Here is a 26,001-nt window from a genome sequence, read left to right on the forward strand (position 1 = left end):
CAATGCCAGATAACTTAGTGGTAAGCATTAAAGTAGAGATATACACGGGGACTGTGTGAGTCCAAAAGACTCTTTGTCCCAACTTGGAGAGAAGCAATGGTGGAAGTGATTAGTTGTGAAGGTGCTAAAGTTCCTATTTTGGAAACTATCATAATTCTTTCCTCCCCTTGGGAGTGGAAGGTGGGTGTCAAGGTTGCTCTGCTAATTCTCATCAACAGGAATCCGGAGGGGAGAACAATTGCCGGTGCGCAGTACACAGGAGTGCCTTTGCTTGGCATTCAGAACACCCACAGGTAATTTTATTCAACATATAGTTAATGACTGCAGCAGCACATGCTGTCTCTCTTCTTTATTATCACCTTAAATAGTTCAAATGATAATACTGCTAGGAGGGACAACAGCATAAAAAATGTTTCTTTAGTTGGAACATACAAACACAGTGGATTCACTAAAGGAGAGCTTTAAGTCAATTTAAACCTACAGAAGAAGATTAGTAGGTAGAAATAGTCCAAACATCTATGAACGGATGAATGGGTAAACAAATCGAGGCATATACACACAACGGAACATTATTCAGCCTTAAAAAGGAATGAAGTGTTGAAACACACTATAACGCAGATTAACCTTGAAAACTTGCTAAGTGACAGAAGCCAGACACAAAAGGTCACATATTGTATGATTCCATTTATGTGAAATGTCCAGAATTGGTGAATTCCTAGAAAACAGACTGGTGACTGCCAGAAGCTGAGGGGAAGAAGAAATGGGAAATAACTGCTTAACTGGTACAGAGTTTTGGGAACTAGATAAAGTGGTGGTTATACAACATTGTTAATGCACTAAATACCAGTAAATTGTTCAATTTAAAATGGCTAATTTTATGTTATGTAAATTTCACCTCAACTTAAAAAAAGAGAGCACTACTAGATAGGGTTATATAATAATACTGAATGAGGAACTCCTCAGAAGCAACATTAAGAATAAAACCAATGAGGAAAATTAAATTACTGAACTGGTTTAAACTCAGCATATGCATGCGGTTGAAACACATTAATAGAATCTAAGTTACAACAAAATGGAAGCCAACACTTTGTAAGTGCTAATAACGGAAGGAGATGAAACTAAAATGATGTTCTGTATCTTTTAAAATGGTATTATGGGATGATTAATGAATGCGGTTATCACTATTCCACAGTAACTCCTAGAACTGAAAGTTAACCTTAACCGGCAACTAAATGCTCAGTATTCTTTTATGCTAAAGAATGTGCAACATGCTACCACTATCCAGAGAAAGAATCCTCCCGGTGACTATTTGAGTATATAGTTTGTGTTTTATGAGGCAGCTATGCTAGTCCATGCCTGGTCTTGGGAACTGCTCCAGTTATGGTCAAGAAACACACCTGTAGGTGGAACCTGAGCTGAGGTGCATAGATCACCAATGGCCAAGACACCTGGCTTTGAAAATGCCTTGTAATCGGTAGATCAAAGTTACCTCTGTGTAGACTCACCTGTTCTCCATGCTGCAGGCTTCGAGTCATTGCCTTGAGAGCTTTAACAATCTGAGCCTTTGTGGCTGCTGGACTGTCCAGATTTTCAAGGCCAATGCCTTCAAGTAATTTTAAGAGGTATGGGACCAAATCTGCTTTCAGAGCCTAGAAGAGAATATTAAGTATACATATGTGTGTATGTATGTATGTGTCTGTCTGTCTGTCTCTCTCTATATATATAGTCTATATATATATATATATATAGTCTATATATATATATATATAGACACACACACACAAATATATACGTTTTAAAAAATGTAAGCCATCCACTGAGGAAATAATTTCACCCTCAGAACCATATCTGGAAGAGGACACCCTGCTTCATTTTATTTTAATGCCAGATGCAGAATTTTGGGGGTGAAGGTATCTAATAATAATGACATTTTTACTTAATGAGATTTTATTCTGTTCCATCAACTATTCTAAATGCTATATGCTGATTATTTTACTTAATCCTCCCAACACCTAATGATGTAGGCACAACTATAATATTGCTGATGGAAAAATCAACGCATGGAGGGTAAAACATGTTGACAGTCACAGAGCTAGATAGTAATGGAATCTGTGTCTGGACCTATAAAGTACAGAACCTGAGCTTCAGCGAGTATACTGGTCTGCTTCCGCTAAGGACATATACTGATGGGCAACAATATTGGCAGTATATTAGTTTTTTTTTTTCACATTTTCTTAAAACATCAACCTTTGCATTCACCATACATTTTCTATCAGCCTAATAAAAGCTAAGTAATACTCTGCTACCACACAATTTTCACTGCCCACTCTGAAATTCAAAGGAAAGAGGTGGAAGTAACTAAGTAAGTCTACCTCTTTTTTTACAGATATTATTCTTGGAACAGCCCTGTGAGAAGTCATAACTTTATTTTACAGATGAGGAATCTGAGTACTGTAAGGGTAAATATGATGCCTCAGGTCACAGAGCCATCAAGTGGTAGAACTAACTCACGTTCTTTCCAATTCAACAACCTTCCTAGCCAATTATAAGTTTGAACCTCAGAGAATCCAATTATCTCCTTGAAATGTACTCAGTACTTCTAACCTGCCTGAACAAGGAACAGGGATGAAGTGAGGGTGGATGGGGAGAGAAGATGTGAGAGGAAAAGGGGCTGGGAAATAGGAGGGCCAGATAATAAGGATGCAGGGCCTTGTATTCAGGCTAAGGATGTCAAATGTCACTTTGTCATCTGGCAGGTAATGGGAAACCATTGAAGGATTTTTAAGTGGAGAATGAGTTACACTTTTAAGAGTTGTATTTTAGAAAGATCACTTTCTCAATAGCTTCTAAATTTATTATATGTTTTTTTGTTCCCTTGATGTCTGCTACATTGGTACCCACTAAGTCTTCTTTTCATTAGATGGGTAGTCTCTTTGAAAAGGACTATAAAAACCTTGGCATGTTTCTTGAACATGACTTAAAAGAAACAAAGGAATGAATAAACAGAATGAATCTTTCCAAAAAGGATAAAATCAATTTTACAAAGCAAGTTAAGGATAAATGCTTAGTAACCAAAATTTAAAATTCAGACATCACAAAAGCACTTTGACATTGGTAGGATTTTTGGTAGCTGGCCCACCTTTTCTGTATATATATACATGTGCCTGTGTGTGTGTGTGTGTGTGTGTGTGTGTGTGTGTGTGTGTGTGTGTGTGTGTGTGTATAAAATATAAATTGTGCATGCACAAATTCACAAATTACCTCTCTGCCAAGTCAGGGAAACCAAAATCAGTGCTAAGTAAGTGAAAATCTATTTGGTATGTTGCCTTCCCTAAAATAGAAATCTAGAAAGTCACTTACTTGTGCTACTAATTCACTCTGCTCCTTCTGAAACATTCGGTTAATTGCTTCACAGGCTAGACCAACAGTATCTGGTCTCTTTTTCATTCCGTTCATCAGTGGGCCAATGGTCTCCAAAGATGCCATGGCTCGAACACACAGCTAGTGCCCAAAAAGAGAAGGTTACTTGTAGACCAGCAATATTTTATGTAACACAGTAAATACCACAACAATATATGAAAAACCTACTTTCAGTTCAAGTTTTTTTTTTTTTCTTTTGGGCCACGCCACACCAAAAATCCCTTAGTTCCCCGACCAGGGATTGAACCCATGCTCCCTGCAGTGGAAGCGCCAAGTCTTAACCACTGGACCACCAGGGAAGTCCCATCAGCTCAAGTTTAAAAATGAACTAAGTCAAATTCAGTCCCCTATTAATCAGATCATTTAAACCAATTTAAGAATTGTTACAATACCATGAGGCTCGTATGGATTAAGGCACATGGTAGGAAGGGGATTTATACTTCAATGTACATTAGTCAGGAAGAGGGAGCACAGATAAATTCTAGAGCTATAAGCTACTAAATGGATTCATCAATACCTCGTTTTCAGACAGGGCATGAATAACTCGAATGGCACTCTTAGGAATGGCATTGTTCCTATGATTCATCGCCTGAATAACTTTGGGAAGATGGCCCAATGGTGGGACCTGATCAGCCAGCTGAGGCTGTGCATTGAAGAGGCATACTGTTGCCATTGTCAAAGTTTCCAGAGTTTCTCCCTGGAGGGTATAAAACAAACAAACAAGCAAACTGTAAAATACTGATGAAGTCCTAAACATCCTTGGTAATTATTTGGTGTTACTAAGGGCCCACAAGTTCTAAGTGCTGATACTTGAAAAGTGATCCCTAAATTCTAAAAGAACAACAAACTTCCCCATCTTGACAAAGGCATGAATTTAAAGGACTTTAAGAATGTAATACATTAATCTAAGCAGCCTTTCTCTGGGCATTTCTATTCCACATCTCATTTCTACTGCAGATAAGAGATGTCTATTAAGAGATCATCTCTCAAAAGATATTACTAGAAATTTTCAGATAATGTTATAGAAATGCCAATATCAGAGAACATCAATAATTCAGGAGAATGAAGAACTAGCGAAAATGTTTTCCCCAGTTCTATTAAAAATCCTACTAATTAACATGTCTGGCTGCCATAATGCACTTTCTATTGTGGAAAATGGATTGCAAAGACCTGTAGCTTATACCATTATATGCAAACATATATATCCATAACATAACATGTCTTAAATAAACATGGAAGCTGGGATGCACCGAAAAAGAAAGCAATATAGAAGGAAAATGTTATACGTTTTTCTGTTTCCAAGTTTCTCCTTTCTGAGGATTTCATTTTTTAAGCAAACTATGTATGTAGTAAAAATCCTAGTAAAGAGAAAATGTGACTATAGAAAGAAACATATGTAAATATCTGACATAATGTTAATTTTTTTTTAAAGTCTTGCAAAGCTAATGATAGTTAACTAATGATTTCTAAGTACTCGACATTATACTAAGTACTCCACATTTATCAAAACTCATGAAAATTTCAGCCTTAGGGGCAGATGCTGTTACCTTTCTATGAGGTAACTGAGGCAGAATCAGGAGGCATTACTCCAGGCCACAGAGCTAGTCAGTGGTGGGGCTGGTACTGGGGTCCAGGACCATCTAACAACACAGATCGGGCTCTTAATCACCTCTATAGTCAGCTTGTTTAATTAATTATGTACCTCAATTATTTTCAATTTATGAGTTCAAATAACAAAACCTTATATTACATCAGGGTTTATGACTTGCCAAGCCAAGACCAAGTCTACTTTCCTACTCACTCCTGCTTTCCTGCTAGCCTTTGGCTTTGAGCATAGGTACAGGGTTCACCCATGTAGTTAAGACTCCCCTGTCAATTTTTTTAAGTAGGGTCATTCCTGCCATCTATGGCAAGCTAAGTGAAGAACATGCCCTAGCAGGACACACTTCCATTTAGGTTTCTACACTGCACATTTAGGTTTCTCCTTAAAACCATACAATCACTGGAAATGGGACGGCAGAAACCTTTCAGAGCTACTATAATTGTTAGAAATAGCATCCTCTCAATATACATACCTCCAACTTTTACCAAGAAGTTTCACTTTTGACAAGGCATATGTGAATTTAAGGGTGGCTGCTACATGGAAAGAGGTAGCCAATTCTTAATGTATGGTCATGAGGATGGTGTTTTAACAGAAACACTATCAACATGTTTAGCAAACTATATGAAATGTCTGGCTGACGGCTAAAGCTTACATGAGGATTGTTCTTCTCCAGGAGCTCAGTTAACTTTTCTAGCAATGCAATAAGAAATTCTCTAGGCTTTCTCAGAACCCAAGCTGGCTGTGCAATAAAGATTCTCAAGAAAACTCCTCCAACAGCAAGTTCACCTTCTGCTTCTGCAAACACCACAGCAAAATCTTCAGGCAACTTTAAACAGAGAAAGAACAGTCAAGTCACTTACTAATCATTAGTTGTACATTAAGCAAGAAATAAAAACCCTATTAAAGAAATCGTTATGAAATTAACTAGTCCTTAAATAATCATTAATATAATCAAATCAAAATTATTGTAAGTTTTATTTTCTCTTAACAAAATTCAGAAAAAGTCCTTTGATTAAGTTACTTACTCTGAAAGTGAGTATTCCTACTTTTATGTTTAAAACCTTATTTTCCAGGGGAAGACCTAAGTTTCTTAACGACAAAGTATCTAAAAGGTTGGCATTAAACACTCATCAGGAATTTAAAAAAACAAAAATTTACAGTAAAATGTAAAATTCCTTCCTCTGAATAAAAGTATACTTTACCTTCCAGTTTACATCGGGGTTGTCTTGCTGATTTTTAAAGTGCCTTGGGAAAAAAAAAGGGAAAAGGACATCAAACTTCAGTCACAAGACACACTTTCATGCATGTAGAGTTAAGCCTTAGAGAGGTGACAGACAACATGAGGCACGCCTGCCTGCCCGGTGATCCCACCTGAAGGCCCTAAGTTACTGCGTGTCTCTTGACTTACTCGAGCACCATTTCTCTAACTGTCATGGACACTTTATCTCTGGAGCTGTCATTCCAAATTAACTCAGGATTTTCATGAGTTCCTTCAAAAATATGGACGGCAGCTTCAGGGTTGTCTCTCATGGCATCCATAAAAACGCTCGGGAGAAATTTCATCAATATAATTCGAACCTAGATGAGGAGGTTTGAGAAAGAAAAAAGACCTATTGGAAACATCTCAATATTTGGTCTGCTTTACATTTCTCTAAGATAGAATGTTGCTGTAATTTGTGTTATGGCTGATATGGGCCACAACTATCATCCAAAAATTCTGGACTGAGAGAACAGATAAACCTTGGTTTATGCAACGGTAACAAGACTCACTACGACCTGCTACTACTTACCTATCCAGGTTCATTTCCTCTCTCCTCCTCAAATTTAAGAAACATTAAGAAATTCAGCACCAGTGGTGTGTGAAGTTCCCAGAGCACACCACCCTGCCAGATCCTGCCCTGCACACGCTGTTCCCTCTTCCCAGAAGGCCCTTAGCTGGCCTGTCCCTCCACCCCTCCCACACCCCACACCCTCACAAATTTTTCTCAGGCTGCCTTTGTGTCGTACAAGTATTTTTTAGTGCATTTATTTTGCTATAATATGTTTTACATTATACTGTGCCTTTTCCCAGAAAGGTTTTAAAAAACAGCTTAAAAAAATATATCCAACACATACATACACACAAACTGAAAATTAGTCTGAGGCATAAGGACAAAGGGAAAATGAAGGTTGGAAAGATAGGTTTTCCCCTCAGGTCCTCACATAGTTTTCCCTCCTTTGTGTCATTCAAGTCTGTGTTCAAATCTCATCTTATAGAAAACTTCCCTGAACAAGTCTGTCTTGCTGTTGCTGTATTTTCAGCCCCTGGCATAAGAAGATACTTGAATGAATATCTCATTCAGTGTATACTCTGAGTATACTCATTCAGATACTTACTTGAATGAATGAGACTAATAATAAGTCAGTACACAAAGGAAACATCAAAAGCTCTGTAAAACTGCAAGCAATATATTACAAATTTAGCCCTGAACTCCTAGCAGCCAATGAACTAAAGGAAACAGTGTCAGTTACATGATAGACAGCATCCACAAAACAGGATGTGTGTCACTTTTCTTGGTCAAATGGATCTAAGACATAAATATAAGAGTTAAAACTATAAAACTCTTGGGAAAAAATACAGGCATAGATCTTTGTAACCTTGGATTAGATAATGGCTTCTTATATATGACATTAAAAGCACAAGCTACAACAACAACAAAGATAGTATGGACTTCATTAAAATTAAAAAAAGACACCATCAGTAAAGTGGAAAGACATCCACAAAATGGGAGAAAATATTTGCAAATCATATATCTGATAAGGGACTGGTATCCAAAATATATAAAGAACAATTACAACTCAATAGTAAAAAGACAACCCAATTAAAAAATGAGCAAAGGATGTGAACAGACATTTCTCTAAAAGAGATGTACAAATGGCCACTTACGCACATGAAAAGACATTCAACATCATTAGGCACCAGGAAAATGTAAACCAAAACCCTGAGATAACACTTCATACCCACTAGGGATGACTATACTCAACAAAGATATATTGGGTGGGCCAAAAAGTGCCTTCGATTTTTTAAGTAAAAATAAAAGACACATTTTTCATTTTCACCAAGAACTTTATCAAACAACATAATCACCCTTTTATTCCACTACCTTCTGCCATTTTTCAGGCAACTTCATAATTCCATCTTCCCAAAACTTATCTTTTTGAGCAAATAACTGTTCCAGGTACCTTTTTCAGTCTTCCAGCGAAATGAAATTTTTTCCATTAAGAGAACTTTGTAAAGGCTGAAATAAATGGAAGCCCTAAGGTGCAATGTCTGGTGCATATGGCAGATAAATCAGAACTTCCCAGCCAAGCTGTAACAGTTTTTGCCTGGTCATCAAAGACACATGTGGTCTTCCGTTATCCTGATGGAAGATTATGTGTTTTCCGTTGACTAATTCTGGACGCTTTTCATGGAGTGCTGCTTTCAGTTGGTCTAATTGGGAGCAGTACTTGTTGGAATTAATTGTTTGGTTTTCTGGAAGGAGCTCATAATAGAGAACTCCCTTCCAATTCCACCATATACACAACATCACCTTCTTTGGATGAAGACCGGCCTTTGGTGTGGTTGGTGGTGGTTCATTTCGCTTGCTCCACAGTCTCTTCCATTCCACACTGTTGTACAGTATCCACTTTTTGTTGCCCGTCACAATTTGTTTTAAAAACGAAGCGTTTTCATTACGTTTCAATAGAGAATTGCATGAGAAAATATGGTCAAGAAGGCTTTTTTTGCTTAACTTAATGTGTAATCCAAGCATCAAAGCAATTCATATAACCAAGCTGGTGCAAATGATTTTCAGTGCTTGATTTGGGTATTTTGAGTACGTCGGCTATCTCCTGCATGGTATAACATTGATTGTTCTCAATTATTGTTTCGATTTGATCGCTATCAACTTCAACTGGTCTACCTGACCGTGGAGCATCGTCCAGCAAGAAATCTCCAGCACAAAACTTCGCAAAACATTTTTGACACGTTCCAGCAGTCACAGCACCTTCTCCATACACTGCAAAAATCCTTTTGTGCGTTTCAGTTACATTTTTACCTTTCTTGAAATAATAAAGCATAATATGCCGAAAATGTTGCTTTTTTCTTCCATCTTCAATATTAAAATGGCTATACAAAAATTAACCAATATTAAGTCTTTTTTTTAAATGCACGCTGATATGACCGCTGTCACATACAATCTAACAAAATTGTTTTGAATGAAGTTAAAGACAGCTAAGTGCTACTAGAGCCATCTTACGGAAAAAACTGAATGAACCTTTTGGCCCACCCAATATAACAAGTGTCAGAGAAGAGGTGGATAAATCAGAATCCTCACACATCACTGGTGGGAATGTAAAATGGTGCAGCCACTGTGGAAAACAGTCTGATAATTCCTTGAAAAGTTAAAAATAGTGTTACCATATGATCTATAAATTCTACTCTCAGAGAAATAAAATACATATCCACACAAAAACTTGTACACATGTGGTCACAGTAGCATCACTCAGAATAGCCAAAAAGTAGCAATAATCCACGTGTCCATTTTCAAATGATAAATGGAAAAACAAAATGTGGTTTATGTATACAATGGAATATTATTTGGCAATAAAAAGGAAGGAAGTACTGACACATGCTACAACATGGAGGAATCTTGAAAACATTATGCTAAGTGACAGAAGCCAGACACAGAAAACACACATATTATGATTCCATTTACATGAAATGCTCAGAATAGGCAAATCTATAGAGACAGAAAGTAGGTTAGTGGTTGCCAGGTGCTAGGGGGAAGGTGAATGGGAAATGACTGCTAAAGGGAATGGGTTTTTTTCCTGGGTTGATGAAAATGTTTCTAAAATTGACTGTTGTTGCCCAAACCAATGAACTGTATACTTCATATGTGTGACTTGTATGGCATGTCAATTATATCTCAATAAAGTAGTTACCAAAAAGGAAAATAAGTTTACTGACCCCAGTTCTAGAATCTCTTGCTGCAAATCATTCAATTAAGGAGCTGACACTTGTATTTTTCCTATACAAAAAATTTAAGTGTAAATATATTCACCTTGGTAAAATTTGTCCCTCATGTATTTCAAAGGTCAAAAAATTACTGAAGAGCTCAAAAATCAATTCTAGTATGCATTTATTTTAAATATCTAAAACATTATTTAAAACATGTAATATTAGACATTATAATTATGTGCTACCCAACTCTAGCTTTAAGAAAACTCAATATTAAACATCAATATTCATGGACTTCCCCGGTGGTCCAGTGGTTAAGATTCTGCCTTCCAATGCAGAGGGCGCAGGTTAGATCCCTGGTCGGGGAACTAAGATCCCAAATGCCGCGCATGGTGTGGCCAAAAATTTAAAAAAAAAAAAAAAATCAATGTTCATGATTTTATGGACCCTTGCTATAGGTATCGAAATGTAATCGCCCTTATCCCATCAACCCTGTTGATGACAGACTATTAACCATATTCCCAAAGTAAATCTGTTCCAGGTCCTGTGACAGATTCTCAGGAGATCAGACAAGGAAAAAAAACAACTGAATCTAGTGTATGTAAAGTAACACCTAACACTCTGGAAGTGGGGGCTCAGGAGCCTTCATTTCATATCTGGGCTGGCTTCAGTGAGCATTACTTCATGTGAAACTGATTTAATAACAGAAGGGGACTTTGATTACACCTGTGTCTGGATGCAACTCTATTTAGAAGTGCTGTTCTAACAGGTTCCTGCTCTGAAAATTGGACCATGGTTCCAGAGATCATCTTGTTAGCTCCAGATTCTTAATGAGAGATCTCCCTGCAGAGAGGGGAAGCAAAGGTGCCATTACACTCACATGCTATATGGCTTTAACTAATTCAGGTGTGGGGTGTATCTCCTTCACAAGCTACCTCCACAGGCCAATCCTCGAAGTGTGAAAGTCTAACCTAACGTATCGTCCGTCATAACTTAAATATACTTTTGTTCTTTCTTCAAGGGAGATGAACAGTTTTATCACCATAATTCAAATACTCTCTTAAGACTTCTCAATTCTAGTGCAGGCTTCACCGACTATAATTTTTCTCTAACTAGTAATATATAGGAATAATTTCAGGTATGTCGATCTTCCAACTTTCACATTAAGTTATTTCCTCACCATCTCAGACTCTGATAACCCTCATGAAATCCATTATCAACGTTACAGACCTTTAATAATTTTTTTCTAAGAATCCATTTTGTGCTCACCTTTGGACCTATTAGTTTATCTGCTGTCATTTTAGCAAAAAGTTCTGCTGTCTGGGCTCGAACCTGTGGATGTGTTGAATTGCAGAACATGTCTAGTAAATAAATCAAAGCTCCTGTGAAGGAAAGAAAGAATTAGTGTTTATACTCTAAATTTTAAAAAATGACTTTTCTAATCATAGAATCATAGAATTCATTTTCAACCTTGTTTCAACTCAATGCAGTTTGGTTTTTTTAAAACTGTAAGCCTTCCAAAGCATTATTCTAGTTTATCAGACTATACAAAGCAGCTCAAAATAAGCTTCACCATTACTGAGCATGACTGGATGAGAAAGCACTCCATACATTACCTTTTGCCATTGCTTCTTTGATTATTTTTGTACTTGATGTCAAAGCATAAAGAGTTTCCAGAACAAGCTGACGACCTGCAAAGTAAAAGACATTTCAAGGAATGTATCATCACATTAGCTTACATTTAGTGGGCACCAGTGCCAGGCACTGAACTAGGTGTTCTACACAGGGCATTATACTTACATCTTCACAATAACCAGCAAGACAGGAATTGTGGCCTCCATGAGTGAGGAAGCTGAGACCCAGTTTGACCAACCCATGGATTCATAGTTAGTGAGAGGTATAGCTCACTATACCACTGAGGTATATAGAGGTTTATAGAAGTCTGACTTCCAAAATCCACACTTGTAACCACTATGCCATACTGTCTTGCTACCTCACTGTTCACTGTGTAAACAAAATCTTCTCACCTCCTGACACCCTGAGAACACTCTATTCAGGGATCTACAATTTTTATGTGGTGCTAGTATCTTAGAGAAATGAATAGGAAGTAGCAGTTGCAAGACACTGTTCCAATCTAAGACACAATAGCATACTTCTGCACATAGTCTGTGTGCTTCTCACTCTTGTCATTGAAGTAGACTAGGCTACTGGACTTTTATAAAGTCAAAATGGCAACAACAAACAGGTGACCAAAGGAGTAAAGAGTTGGCAAAGAGGGTGAAGGCTGCCAAGTATTAGGCTGAGACTAAAACAACAAAGGATGGTAGCAGACTGAGCTAAGTTAACAGGCAGGAGAAAAAACACTCAAAAGGAGATTTTTAAGAGAAGCAACAGTACTTCATTGAAAACCTACCACTGTTCTAACCATAGTTTCAAAGGAAAACAAGGCTTTGGAGGGGATAGAGGAAGTTAACATTTTATGTTTTTAAGGTCCCTTAGCAAACAGTTAAAGATAATTTAGTCTAAAACATAAATGATAGCAGAGTAGGCTGAGATATCTAGATGTCAGCTATTTTACCGGTAAGATTAAAAATAATGACTGGACTATATAAATCCGATATGAATATAAAATAACTTTCAAGTTATGACTTCTGTAACATTCTTCACTTCATCAATCAGTTTAATTTTGCATTGTTTGAAGCCTAGTAAAGCTGTTAAAAATTAATAAAAAAGAAAAACCAACTAAGTTGTAGGGATGATAAAAATAATCTGCGAATGACTTTTAAAAGTTGTCATTTTAAAGAGCTATTTCAAACGTTGTTTATTAAAGAATACAAAAATATTCAGTGGAAACTGAACTCCACTCAATTCACTGAACCTAACACATGCAAGGCACTGGGGCATAAAACGAATGCGACAGGTTGCTGCTCTCAAGGAGGTGAACAGGTGTGAAGTCAAGATTAACATGACTTCCAAGGGGCTAGCAAAGCCGACCGAGCAATGTCTGCTGACGGTTAAGTGGCAAAGTTGGACTTAGTATCGCCAATTGCCTTTGAAAAGCAATCTCAAGGTTGATCCTAGCACTTATGCTAGACGACTGTACAGTTTGTAAGGAGTCTATATTATTTCAGGCTGTATTCAAGAAATCAGGTTAGTGTATTTTTAAAAATTGATATCATTTGGTGGTAAGAGTTGCTATCAGCATCAAATCAGTAAAGGACAAATAATGCAGGATTGAACGTGAAGCTAACACAAGGTGATTTTTATCTTAAGCATTTTTTCCTATCATCCAAGATCAACTCTGTGTGTGTGTGTGGTTTTTTTTTTAGTAAACCATGGGCTATTAGTCAATTCTCAATTACTCATGTGTAGCTTATACTCAACAAATTGAAAATCCTAGATTATTTTCCTTTTGCTTTTGGATGTCTCTTACCTCTTTCAACTTTTGATATGAGAAATGCAAAATAATTAACTTATGTAAAAATATAATTAGAAAGACAAATGTAATATAAAGAATACCACTTAAAATATTCCAAAACAAAACACGGTTAACACTGTGTCAGAGGTTTTGTATCATCTGTGTAACTGCTCCCCCCTCAATGGTTTGACTGTACTGTTGTTTCAAAAATTCCAGTGAATATACGTACTTGATGGCAAAGAATGTAGAAGAGCCAATAAATTGGACAAAACCATTGATTCAGCAATATTGTTGACACAGTCTTGGTTAGACGTCACTATATTCACAACCTGAAAATTAATCAATAGGATGTTAAGAGTTCTGGAAATAATTTTGGACCTAAACAAATTAAGTCAAATTAGTCAGACCTAAATAAACTTAAAGGCTTTACCAAAGTGAGAAAAATGTTTGGAAGACAAAATATTTACTTTTTAGGTAAGGGTTTAATTTTAAAAGATTGGCCTTATTATTACTCTGTTCTTTTGAGAATAGAAAATGTTAATGCTAATGCATATATTATATACATTAGCTTTCTATTAATTTATAGGTAAGAATTAAATATAATGATCTAAACAAATATTTTAGCACCCATTCACAATCTTGAGGCTTATAAGAAGCCTTCAATTCTACACCAGTTCATGCTCTAGAACTATGGTGTACACTGTAGTGCTTTCCAATTGTAGATTTGGGGTGGCAAGTGATAGATTTTCTTTTAGAGGGAGAAAGTAAATGTCTTCAGTGCCCAGCACAACAGATTAGGTCTATCTTTCCATTATAAAGAAATAGGCATGTTTTTCTTTCAAAGAGGATGACCTTTTAAGTCTAACTTATTATATACATTGATCTAAAGATCAATGTCACTTAACTTGATCTATGTGGTCAGCATCTCAAAGCAAAATATCCTAGATTTAATAATGCTTATTTAAAGAGTTACAAGATACTTGAAGGAATTAAGTGGAGAAGCATGCTTTTCAATTTAAAGAACATGCTTGTTAAGGTTTTTGAACAATTTAACATTTATTATTTTATTAAGCATCTTTTTTAAACCAAAATGCAATCTAAGAACACTTAATCATTCATAAAGTACTCATTAACCTGTTACCGCAGTGTTGAATTTGGTGTTCTTTATAATACATCGTGTGTGTTATAATAGGCAGGATCATCCGAAAAAAGACCCTGGGAGCTCACGCTGGGTTGCCTGGACAAGGAGCCCCCTGTGACCAGGGTCTTCCTGCTTCTCCCAGAGGAAAAGGCTCCACCCAAACAGCTTCCTATGGGACCAAAGATTTCATTCTCCTGAAGGAGGGGTCTCCAACCACTCTTGGACCCTCAAGGCCCACAGGTTCTGGGCAGCTACCTTTCCTAGACAGCTCCTGTAAACAGCATAACACACCAGGTGTCTGTCTGTCACCCTCACTGGAAAGGTTGCTTTTGTACCAGGCCATAAGAAGGGAGAGCAACTTAGGGGGAGGGAACACAAACCCACAGTATGCAGCCAGCACAGTGCCCTGGTCTCAACATGTCTCTCTGTGGGGACACTGAGAGATCTGGGAAGTCCTGCCTCCTTTTCTTGTTGATCTGTGGCTTCCAAGCTTCCCAAGTAAAGCCCATTCCTTAACTCACGCCACATGACACTGTACAAATGCATCCCAAGTTCTAATGCATGACAGACGATGACCATAGAGGGAAAGCACATTGAACACTGTACAATACTTGCTCTTCAAAATGAGCGTATTAATTCAAATTTTAAAAACATATTCACTTGGCTTAAGAGGCAAAATGAAAAGAACCACATGCAAACTTCCATTCAACTTTAGATGATGATTAATCAAGGATCAAACCATGTATAGTAAGTTGTAGGAAAGACAACATACTTTAGTACAAAATTCTTTTACCTCTAAAGCCAACTGTTGCACTTGACCAGCTCCATGGACTCGAAGAAGAGAAAATATTAACTTAAAGTGCCCAATGCATTCACTTTCAGAGCCTAGGAAGTAAAAATAAAATGTTTAATTTTTATTTCCAAGAGATGTTCTAAATTATTCATCTTTAGGAAACTGATATACATTTTTGTTTACTGTCAATTATAAGTCTCTGGTAAACTTTTCTTAACGTTTGTGACACAAAGTGAGTGAAGTATCACTAAGGAGCAGTAAATCTTAAGAAGTTACATGATATTAGACTATCTTAGGTTTGTTTTGTCTTCATTTCCATCCCCACCCCTAGGTTAACCCACAGGCTAAAAACAAGAAATTTATCAAACACACAATCCAAATACAACTCAAAAATTAAAAGTGTAAGGTGGTATTTTTACTCTTTACCTCAAGACTGTAGAGCTATCCTTGTCAGCCTAATTACATTTGGGGAGAGTGTGACATCATCTGGCTTTTAATTAAGACTGAGTTAGAATCCTGCCACTTGAGAACTACATTATAAACAAGTAAGTGCCAAATCAATAGCCAGCTTTACTGCAATTCTTTTGTACATAATATGTCAACTCCAAACAATAAGAAATGACGTTTTCTTCAGATTTTATAATACTGTCTTTAAAAACATCCCCATGTATATATACCATGGGAATGACTTATTTTCTTAAACATTTAATTATTGTTGGTTATTTTATTTGAATAATGTATTACTGTAATACATAGTGAAAAGAGCAAAGAAGTACTTGAAAGATAATATTAAGTGTTAATAAAAAAGATTTGAGGTCTTCATGTAACTTAAACTGAATATATATTGTTTTAAGTTTTATATTCTATATTTGTTATCAAAGTTAGAATTGGAAGAAGCTTTCGGATTTTCACCCATCCACCTCCCTGAAGTCAGGCAAGAGTGATAATGTTCTTGGAAATATCCTTCTTAAAGATGTTTTAAGAATGACAATTCTCACTTTATTATTTCAGTTTTTATACACCAAAAACTCAGGCAGTTTTTCAAAAACATGGCATTGTGTTAGGGACCAGAAGACACAAAAATGAGATCACCTAATAAATAAATCTAATTTAAGCCCTTATATTGATACTTGGTGTGTCAATTTATGTCATCAATATGATATTTTACACTAGCAAGCTACTCTGCCTTTTCAACTCATTGAAAGTCATATGCTCTTAGAGATACGAATTATTTTAAGCATGGTGACCTGACCTCTCTTTCCAGCCTATTATTTAGAGGTAAAAATATTATGGGGTCAATTCCTCTTAATGTTATACAAAGTATAACATTATAACCAAGTACAATTTTTCCTGCATTTCCCTGGTAAAATTGAGAACTGGAATTTTTGGGCTCTTCCATTGTAAGGATCTTATTCATCAAGGGTATAGTCACACACCTGGATTATATTTTATAACATTTCTCAGAGCCTCCAAAGCCATTTCCACTCTTGGCAAGCGGTCTCCATGTTGCTCTGACTCCACTTTTGCAGAATGAGTGATAGCCATGAATGTGTGGAGGTACTGGGCCTGGGAGCCTATATAATCCAAGAGACTTGCAGCAAATGCTTTTGGAACCTAAGTTGAGTGGAAAAATATTTTAAAACGAGTGTGCCCTTAGAAATAACCTATAACAAAGACTCCACAGCAGAAAAAACAACAAAATACTTCAAGCCATGAAAGTGATTAAATTATACATACACATGAATATACCTATGGATTAAGTGGGGAGAGGGGGAGAAAGGGGACAAAACCCAATTGCATTAGGAAGTGTTTAACATTTTTGTCCAAATCCATTAGAGATTTGATATACTCCATCAGTACCTCAGTATAATAATTCTGAGATGAGTATGTCTTCCCTTTACCAAGGTATTGACAGTATGATATGTAACTTATACAATTTGGTTATATTTTTATATTTAAAAATTATATATATTTAGATTATAAATTCAAAGGACAGTTTTCAAAGACATTTCACAAATCACCGAACTCATTCTGCTTAGCAGCTATTTATAGATATTATTCTGTGATAAATAGTAAATGTTACAGTTTAGTAAATTCTTTTTTTTTTCTAAGAGCAAACTCTTTGTTTTAGAGAAATAGCCTCACTTCTTTCTTCCTTACAAACCAATCAACCAACAAATTCTCTTTGCCACCCCTCCAAAAAAAGCTACAACAAAAATTTCCTACATGATTTCCAAGCACTACGGAAGGAAAAGAAGATCATTTGCTTCCGGAAGTGATTTGGGATCATCACAAGAGATGACCTGGTGTGACCCCAGTCATCTTCTAAAACTTCTCTTTGCTTTCCACCTCTATTTTCTTATTTTCTTCTAAAAATGGGCCAGAGACGGACTACTGACTGGTGGTCTGATATTCAACATGATGGAATGAGTATGTAAATGGCCTTACACTTCCATGAGAGAATAGTAAAGCTGCAGGCATATATACGTGATACAGTGGGGTAGCATTATGCATAAAATATCAGGAACAGCTGGGAAAGGAATAAATTCTTATTCATGAATCCACAAAATTAAATTCTTTAACATTCAAAATAAAGAGGATCATAAGTTATCAATGGTCACCCCATCACACACCCAAATTAGTATAAAGCATTTGCAAAAAAACAGGTATTATTTCAATGTATACAGTGTGAATAAACTAGTAGCTTTCAATAACTAATGATCAAAGGTGTCAGACAAAATTAAAAGTAGAGAGCTTACCTCAAGTGGGAAAGTAGGGACTTCATTATAGACCCTAACAAAAATCTCCCCTACAATAAGTTCTTTGGCATGATCACTGTAGACAAATTCTGATCCATAGGTTTTGTCACAGTCACCCTTTTTAAAAAAGAAAACAGACTGTTAGAGGTAAATTGGAATCATTAGTGTCTGTTTATTAATCTATCCATATTTAGTTTAATAACTTAGCAGATAAATAACTTGAAAGATCCATTCATTTTCCAGAGGGAAAAATGTGGTGGGATACACATCACAGCACTCTATGCAATTTTAATGTTTGTGATCAGTAATATGGACTCTGGAAAAGGCATAGAATCATGTTATTTCTTAATCCAAAGATCAATATTGTAACTCATTTCAAAATTTCAAAGGATCACTAAGGTCAGCCAATGAAGTGTTCATAAGCAAGTATGACACGTGGCTCTTCTCTCTCTGCTCAGCAAACATTTGGCCCAGTCAGATATACAGTGATAGAGCTAAGAAATGAACACATTTGGACTGGTTTTAAAAAGTAATACATTGGGTGAAAAGTGCTGGAAAACAGGGTCTCTGAATAAAAAAGCAAGGTAATAGTAGAGGGGTTGACAAATCAAGATGAATTTCCATTTAAGGACAAGGAAAAAGACAGGAAAGAGGAATGGGAAAAAAATAGCCCCAAGAAGATTTAGGTGGAAATCACTCAAAATTTAGGTTGGACTAAAATAATATATAAAAGTGTATAGTAAGTTGTAAAGGGCTAAACGAAGAGAGAATGATGTTCTCTCCTGGTAAAAGAATAAATAGATGATATATAGAAATCTGAGACTTGTTCTCCCTAGCTCTGCAATTCTCAAAACTTCTATCAATGAAGAGCTCTGAGTGACTATCATGAAATGAATTCAAAACTAAATTTTGAATAATTCAGGACACCCAGTGATGGTACTCTTTAATGAAGTCCAAACCCCAAAACACAACTTCTTCTAAACCATCAAGACTCAACCATCTAATGTATGTTTTATCTAGGCCTTCTCCTTATCTCCCATTCTACTTACTGTCTTTTGTTTTTTTCATGGCTTAATAGCTTCTCCTCTAGAAGGTGGCAGGATAGAAGAAATTATTCAATTTTGATACCAGAAAGCAACTTTAATTTACTGGGGAAAAGAGGCTAAAGAGAACAATTAAAACAGAGCTTCTGGGCACAAAAACTGGTTAAAATAGAAGACAGCTATATGTAAGTCGTAACTAAAAACACAACAAAAAATCCTAATGTATATTAAATACAATAAGAATGTTATTATTAAATGGGCCAAATATTAGGTAGCAAAAGCTACAGACTTTATCAACACCCTATGGAGAAATAATGGGTTTCTGTTTCGCCAATACTAAGTTATATTTCCAGAGATTCCATTAGAGTAAGAAATTTATAAAACAATAACATACTTTTTTAATCATGTTTTCTTGTTGGGATTCAAGAAATTCAAGTAATTCTGCTCTTGTAGAATTGTTCCATATCAAATAGGGGCTCTCTGTGTTACTGTTAAGCATCTTCAAAATCTAGGAGAAAGAACATTACTGTTCTATAATATTTAGGAAATATATTGAAATTACCATTCATTAAAATTGTCTATGACATGCCAAGCACTGTAATAGGTGCCTTAAATATAACAGATCTCAATAATTCTAGCAAGTTTGTTAATATTTTCCATTTTGCAGCTGAGAAAAATCAAGACTGAGAAAGATCAAATTATTTGCCCCAGGTCTCACAATCCTTAAGTGGCGAAACTGGGATTCAAATTTGAGTCTGTTTGACTTCACATTCTTAACATTTCCTCTGCTTTGTGAAAATTACATACGATATTCTGTGTTAAAGCATTTTATAAACTCAGTAAACGTAAGCTTAAAAAGAATCATACCATACTGCCTTTACATACATATATTTGAAAACAAAATCTAAGTCTTTATGAAGCATACTCCTAGGAAGGGAAGTAAAATTTATGGGCAGAGACTCAGTTCCGATTTTCTTGGCCAAACCTTGTAGTTCTGCAGACATAGATTATGCCTGCTTAGCCATCCAGGGTGCTTTCCCTTTGTTTAGCTCTCCTCAATTTTAAGTGTACACATAGACATATAACTCTCCTTTAAATGTTTTTTGTTGCTGTTTTTTGGCTGTGCCTTGTGGCTTGTGGGGTATCAGTTCCCTGACTAGGGATTGAACTCGGGCCCTCGGCAGTGAAAGAGCAGAGTCCTAACCATTGGGCTACCAGGAATTCCCTAAATGTTTTAATAAGAACTTTTTACACTTTACATTTACAGAGCTCTGTGCTAGGAGGAAAAGCAGAGGGTTATTACCTCCATCTTACAAAAAGACATCTAACCCTTGTTTTCAAAACATGAACTAGTTAAGTAAAATGACTGAAAAAATTTATCATGAAGAAAATTTTAAAACTCTGAGAAGCGGCAGTTTAAAATAAGCATTTTATTAAATCCAGATGGAGTCCAGGCCAAAATTTTGAAGTATTACTTTTTTTTTCTTCTTTCCTGTAGCAGTTAATCAACAACTTGTTAGTATTTCTGGAAAGAATGTTTTCAGTCAGCAAAATACTTCACACTGGTGAACACAAAATCCGGAAAAAGAACCAAGATCAAGATTGGCATCTAAAGCTCTTCCCTCTTACTCAGGGGATCTGAAAGGCAATGTCTTGCACTAAAAAACAGACTCAATCAGATTAGATTAAAAAAACAAATAAGCTGTTTATAAATTCTAAAAATATTTTACATTTGGAACACTGAGGCCTTTTTTCTTCTAAAACTTTTAGATGATCATCAGAGAAAATGAAATAAAATAGCCTACAATTCAGGGATAACGACAGTTAACATATTGATACAGATCCATCCATTCATTCATTTTTTTAATACCAAAAATGGGATTTAACCTTTTCACTTAAAATACTTTAAACATCTTATAATGTCTTGCCATATACCTTCACAATTTGAGGCTTCAAGATATTCTATTTAATGGATTTCTATAGGTTAATTCTCTAATGCTTAGATTGTTTCTCAATGATTCTCACAGAAGAGGTTGGGCGATCTGCCATGATCATACTTATTTTTGTCATGAATGCATATGTGTATATATATTGACTTTTAGGATTTCAATGCTGAGTGTAAGTAAGTTATAGCTTATAACAAATAGCTAAAAATAGACTCTGGGTCTCCTGACTCCCAGTCCTCTGTCCATTCCAAGTTCCCTCTCTTGTCCTGTTCCTTTCTGATTCAATATTATCAAGAATTATGGGGAGCTCTACAGCTGAGAAACATGAAGTTAATCTACCCTTACAGAGAGACTGGACTTGTAGAGCTGATAACATCAGCATCAAGCCACAACAACAAACCAAATTTCTTAGTTGAGAGAACAAACATGTGAGCATTTTCAATTTTTAGGTTTCCAAGAGCAATCAATATTGTTATATTCCTCTACTATCTAAAGAATCTTGCAGTATTTATCAAAAACGCAGGCTACTTCTGAAGCACATACCTCAGTAGCACTAACTACAGCAAGTTTTCTAGCAACATAGGGGGTCAGCATGCCAGCTACACTTTTCCTTATGGTTGGATTTTCTGGTGTTGCTTGTTCTTCAGGCAGATACCCTCCAAGGCGACTTAGAGCACGGACACTCAGTTTGGCAAGACTGTTGGCTACTTCCTGTTACAAAAAAATTAAGACGTTAAGACATTAAAATAGATCTCTTATCTTACACAGGCAACAGTTCCTTTATGGAATCAAAATGGTATGGAACATATTAAGGAACAGAAAGCAAAAAAAAAAAAGAAACAGAAAAGTCCCTAACACTGATGTCAGAGCTTATTCTTTTATTTATATGAAGACCATCAGAATCTATGTACTCATTTATACCTAATATGGTATCTTGTAGATAACTGGAAGAAGCGATGGGGGACAGGGTGGGGAACAGGGATGGGTAGGTAGATCTGATCGCTAGAGGCCCATATCACAATATGAGTAATGAATGACAGTGAACAGGAAAGGACAGACAGAAAAAAATATCTGTAAAAATCAGGTAAGTTCTCAAGTGTTTAGGGGAGCTAGCCCCAACAGCACTGTTATGATCTCCCTGTGATACACAACCATAATTTTACAAAAATAAAGGTGACTCTGAGTAATCAAGAAAAGATTAAGTTATGTCCAGAATATGCTATTGCAAATTCCCTTGCCTTGAATCCTTCCGGGATAAGTGGTTAAGATAAAAGTTTTGGGGCTTAAAGAGCAATAAACTTAATAATCTTGAAAAAACAGTTTATGCCTTTGAGGCTTTAAGCTAGGGCTTTGCTTTGCATTAACCTATGGTATGGGTTCAAATTCAATGTTAAAGTAGTGTTAAGGTTACCTGCTGGTTTGTTTCTTCACTTTTCTGAATACCACTCTCTTCTAGTGTGTAGTCATAATTAAACAGATAACCAAGCAGATGCCACAAAATTCCAGCTTGCAATAGGTGTGTCTGTAGCCAGAAATCCACAGCAAAAGAGCTGACACATTCTACCCCAAGAGCTGCCACCCGTGGAATACTCTGAGAATAAGAATAATGGAATTAATTACAGGATTAAAAAAAAAGCTCCCAAGAGAAAGAGACTGTGAATGTATGTCAAGCTAGCTAACTTATTGTGTGTTTACCTCCTCTTATATTTTCAATTCCAGTTTATATCTGAATCCTATATCTTTTAAAGTCTAAAATTAAAAGTAACCCTGTGAAAAGACACAGAATTACTATTTTTAGAAAATTAATTAATTTTTAAATTGAAGTATAGTTGATTTACCATATTGTGTTAGTTTCAGGTGTAGAGCATAGAGATTTGATTTTTTTGCAGATTATATTCCATTATAGGTTATTATAAAACACTGGGTATAAATCCTTGTGCTATACAGTAGATCCTTACTATCTATTTTATGTATAGTAGTTTTATGTGTTAATCCCATACTCCTAATTTGTCCCTTCTCACCTCCCTCTCCCTTTTCTCTTTGGTAACCATAGTTTGTTTTCTATGTCTGAGTCTGTTTCTGTTTTGTATATACATTCATTTGTATTATTTTTTACATTCCAAATATAAGTGATATACAGTGTTTGTCTTTCTCTGACTTATTACATTAAGCATAATAGTCTCAAGATCCATTCATGTTGCTGCAAATGGCAGTATTTCATTCTTTTTTATGGCTGAATAACATTCTGTTGCGTGTGTGTGTGTGTGTGTGTGTGTGTGTGTGTGTGTGTGTGTGTATACACACACATCTTAAACCAATTGTCTGTTGATGGGTACTTGGGCTGTTTCCATGTCTTGGCTATTGTAAATAGTGCTATGAACGTTGGGTGCATGTATCTTTTCAAATTAGTGTTTTCATTTTTCCAGATATGTACCCAGGAGTGGAACTGCTGGATCATATGGTAGCTCTATTTTTAGTTTTTTTAAGGAACCTCCATGCTGTTTTCCACAGTGGCTGTACTGTACCAATTTACATTCCTGTGAACAGTGTATGAGGGTTCTCTTTTTTCCACATCCTCTCCAGCATTTATTATTTGTAGACTTTTTGGTGATAGCCAGTCTCACTAACGTGAGGTGATAGCTCATTGTGGTTTTGACTTGTAACAGAATTACTATCTTTGAGGATAGTTAGTGTCAAAGACTTGGGAATACAGTTTTCTTTGTTTCACTTCTTGTATTTTTAATTTTTAAAAATACTGCTAAGGCATTAATAGCAATGCACGTGCTAGTGATCTTAAGTGTATCAATGATATCTTTGGTGCAGGTGTACAGATTTACTTCTTTATACCAGAGTTTGCATTCTTATTAAACACTTCTAAGGACATCAAGTAAATATAGTTGAGGACATTATTTTCATCAGATTCCTTATTTCTAGATACCTTAGCCTGGGATCAGCACCCCAATCCTGTTCTATTCCAACACAACTGTCACTCTGCCCAGTTACCTGAGAAATCACTCTCCTTCCCAGCCACCTATCACACCACCCACAGACAACTTCCCTTGGCAGTACTAGACTGGGAGGAAACAGCAAGCTCTCAGATCCCTACAGCTTTTCCACCAGGCAATGACTTGGCTCTTAAGTTTCAGGTTTTACGTGGTCCTTTACTTTCATTAGATTGATTTAGTCTAGTCTTCTCTCTTGCTTCCCTGCCTCTGTTCAAATGTTCACATGAGACCAACTTCCCTCTAGATATGTCACTCTAGTCTTACTCTTTGTGGGCCAGCCCAGGAACAAAAGCCACCATTTACAGCAAGGCTTCAGTGAAAAATGTAATTTACTTGAAAATAATTTTAGGAAAACAACTAGTTAATAAATTGGGGACCGGCTACTTGACAAGAAATCCCACTGCTGACTGAATCCAGAAAGTGGGAAAGATGACCTCTACCTTGCCAAAATAGAGCACCCGACAGAGATCCCTGATGATGCCAGGCATTTCTGTGATCTTCTCTCGGCATTCTTCAAACTGAGCGGCCACACTATAGCATTTGCTTATGTGTCCACACACCTGCAGACAACACAAGAGAGAAAAAAAAAAGTCAAATGTGCATTCCTTATTTAAGACAGCCCTCAAATCAGCGGAGATTCGTGAATAATGCTTAATGGTATGTATGACACTCCAAAATTAAACAGAACATTTCTATTTAATTATTAGTATTTCTGGTTAAGATTCCCTATAGATGCAGGGTTGGCAAACCATGGCCGCTAAGGCTAACAGGCCAAGTCAACCCTGTTCTTGTATGGCCAGAAAGCTAAGAATGGTTTTTACATTTTGAAAGAGTTGCAAAAATCACAAACAAAAATATGCAACAGACTGTACGTAACCTGAAAGCCTCAAATATTTACTCTCTGGCCCTTTATAAAAAGAAGTTTGCCAACCCTTGGAATAAAGTATTTTTGTCCAGAATTCTAATAATGTACTGTACTTAAAAATAAGGATGGGGCTGCCCTGGTGGCACAGTGGTTGACAGTCCACCTGCCGATGCAGGGGGCACGAACCCACGTCCCCTGAATCGGCAGGCGGATTCTCAACCACTGCGCCACCAGGGAAGCCCTCGATTTGTTTTATATTCTAAATTTTGTTGGCATAAACAAAAGGCCACATAAAAAGATGCATCTACAGTGATCTTAATGAACTCCTGATGGATTTTCTATTAAAGAATTCAACAGAAAAGAAGCCAATGAAAACACTAGGGATGGGAGAGGGAGGTAGAGAAGGAAATTAAGGAAGGGGATAGAAGATAAGTGAAACAAAAATGGCAAAATGACAAATGTTTGAAACTGGGTAAAGGGGACACAGGGATTCATTATATCATTCTCTATTTTAAGAAAAAAAAAAATAAGCCAACAGATTACGTATGATTTAGCACAGTGGTTCTTAAAGTGTGACACACAGACCAACAGCATCAGTATCACTTGGGAATTTTGTTAGAAAAGCATATTCTCATGCCCCACCCCAGACATACTGAATCAGAAACTCTGTGGGCAGGGGACCTGGAAGGCAGAGCTCAGCAACCCAGGTTTTAACGAGCCCTCCAAGTGATTCTTACAGATGTTAAAGTCTGAACTACTAGTCTAGCGTAACTTTCTTGGAACCATATGTTTTAGTCTTACCTGTACAGACATGTCACTTGGTTTACTAGAATGATTCAAGACAGCCACACAGCGACTAAATGCCTCTTGTAACACCTGCAGAAAAAGAAGTCAGCCATTAACTCTCCATTTTGACTTGGAGTCTGAAAAGCCTTTTCTGGTAGGGATAAAACATTAATAACCTTTTAATATCAGAAACTTGGCAAAGAAATGTTTGCTCAATTAACATTTGTTAAATAAACAAGTA

At 36.4% G+C, this 26,001-nt stretch overlaps 1 protein-coding gene across 6 annotated transcripts in view; it reads right to left on the minus strand.

Annotated features, from left to right (window-relative positions):
- The window catches only part of DNAJC13 (DnaJ heat shock protein family (Hsp40) member C13), a 115,288-nt gene that overhangs the window by 7,683 nt on the left and 81,604 nt on the right, over positions 1–26,001 (minus strand). For 4 of the 6 annotated variants that reach the window (XR_008619089.1, XM_007116577.4, XM_055089772.1 and 1 more), the window contains 17 exons: positions 25,776–25,850; positions 24,550–24,669; positions 22,516–22,695; positions 21,648–21,815; positions 19,553–19,666; positions 18,116–18,232; positions 16,793–16,970; positions 15,357–15,448; positions 13,652–13,751; positions 11,621–11,695; positions 11,274–11,386; positions 6,432–6,601; positions 6,226–6,268; positions 5,676–5,849; positions 3,938–4,117; positions 3,361–3,501; positions 1,506–1,649 (listed from right to left, as the gene is read on the minus strand). Coding sequence is in view for 5 of the 6 variants with exons in the window: in XM_007116577.4 (XP_007116639.1) it covers positions 1,506–1,649; positions 3,361–3,501; positions 3,938–4,117; positions 5,676–5,849; positions 6,226–6,268; positions 6,432–6,601; positions 11,274–11,386; positions 11,621–11,695; positions 13,652–13,751; positions 15,357–15,448; positions 16,793–16,970; positions 18,116–18,232; positions 19,553–19,666; positions 21,648–21,815; positions 22,516–22,695; positions 24,550–24,669; positions 25,776–25,850 (2,184 nt within the window). In the remaining variant the exon portion in view is untranslated. Of the gene's footprint in view, positions 1–1,505; positions 1,650–3,360; positions 3,502–3,937; positions 4,118–5,675; positions 5,850–6,225; positions 6,269–6,431; positions 6,602–10,026; positions 10,075–11,273; positions 11,387–11,620; positions 11,696–13,651; positions 13,752–15,356; positions 15,449–16,792; positions 16,971–18,115; positions 18,233–19,552; positions 19,667–21,647; positions 21,816–22,515; positions 22,696–24,549; positions 24,670–25,775; positions 25,851–26,001 lie in introns of those variants that run through there. The other 2 variants (XM_055089830.1, XM_055089863.1) reach the window with 2 other exon arrangements.

This window comes from Physeter macrocephalus, chromosome 1 (assembly GCF_002837175.3).
Source record: "Physeter macrocephalus isolate SW-GA chromosome 1, ASM283717v5, whole genome shotgun sequence".
Taxonomy (NCBI): Eukaryota; Metazoa; Chordata; class Mammalia; order Artiodactyla; family Physeteridae; genus Physeter; species Physeter macrocephalus.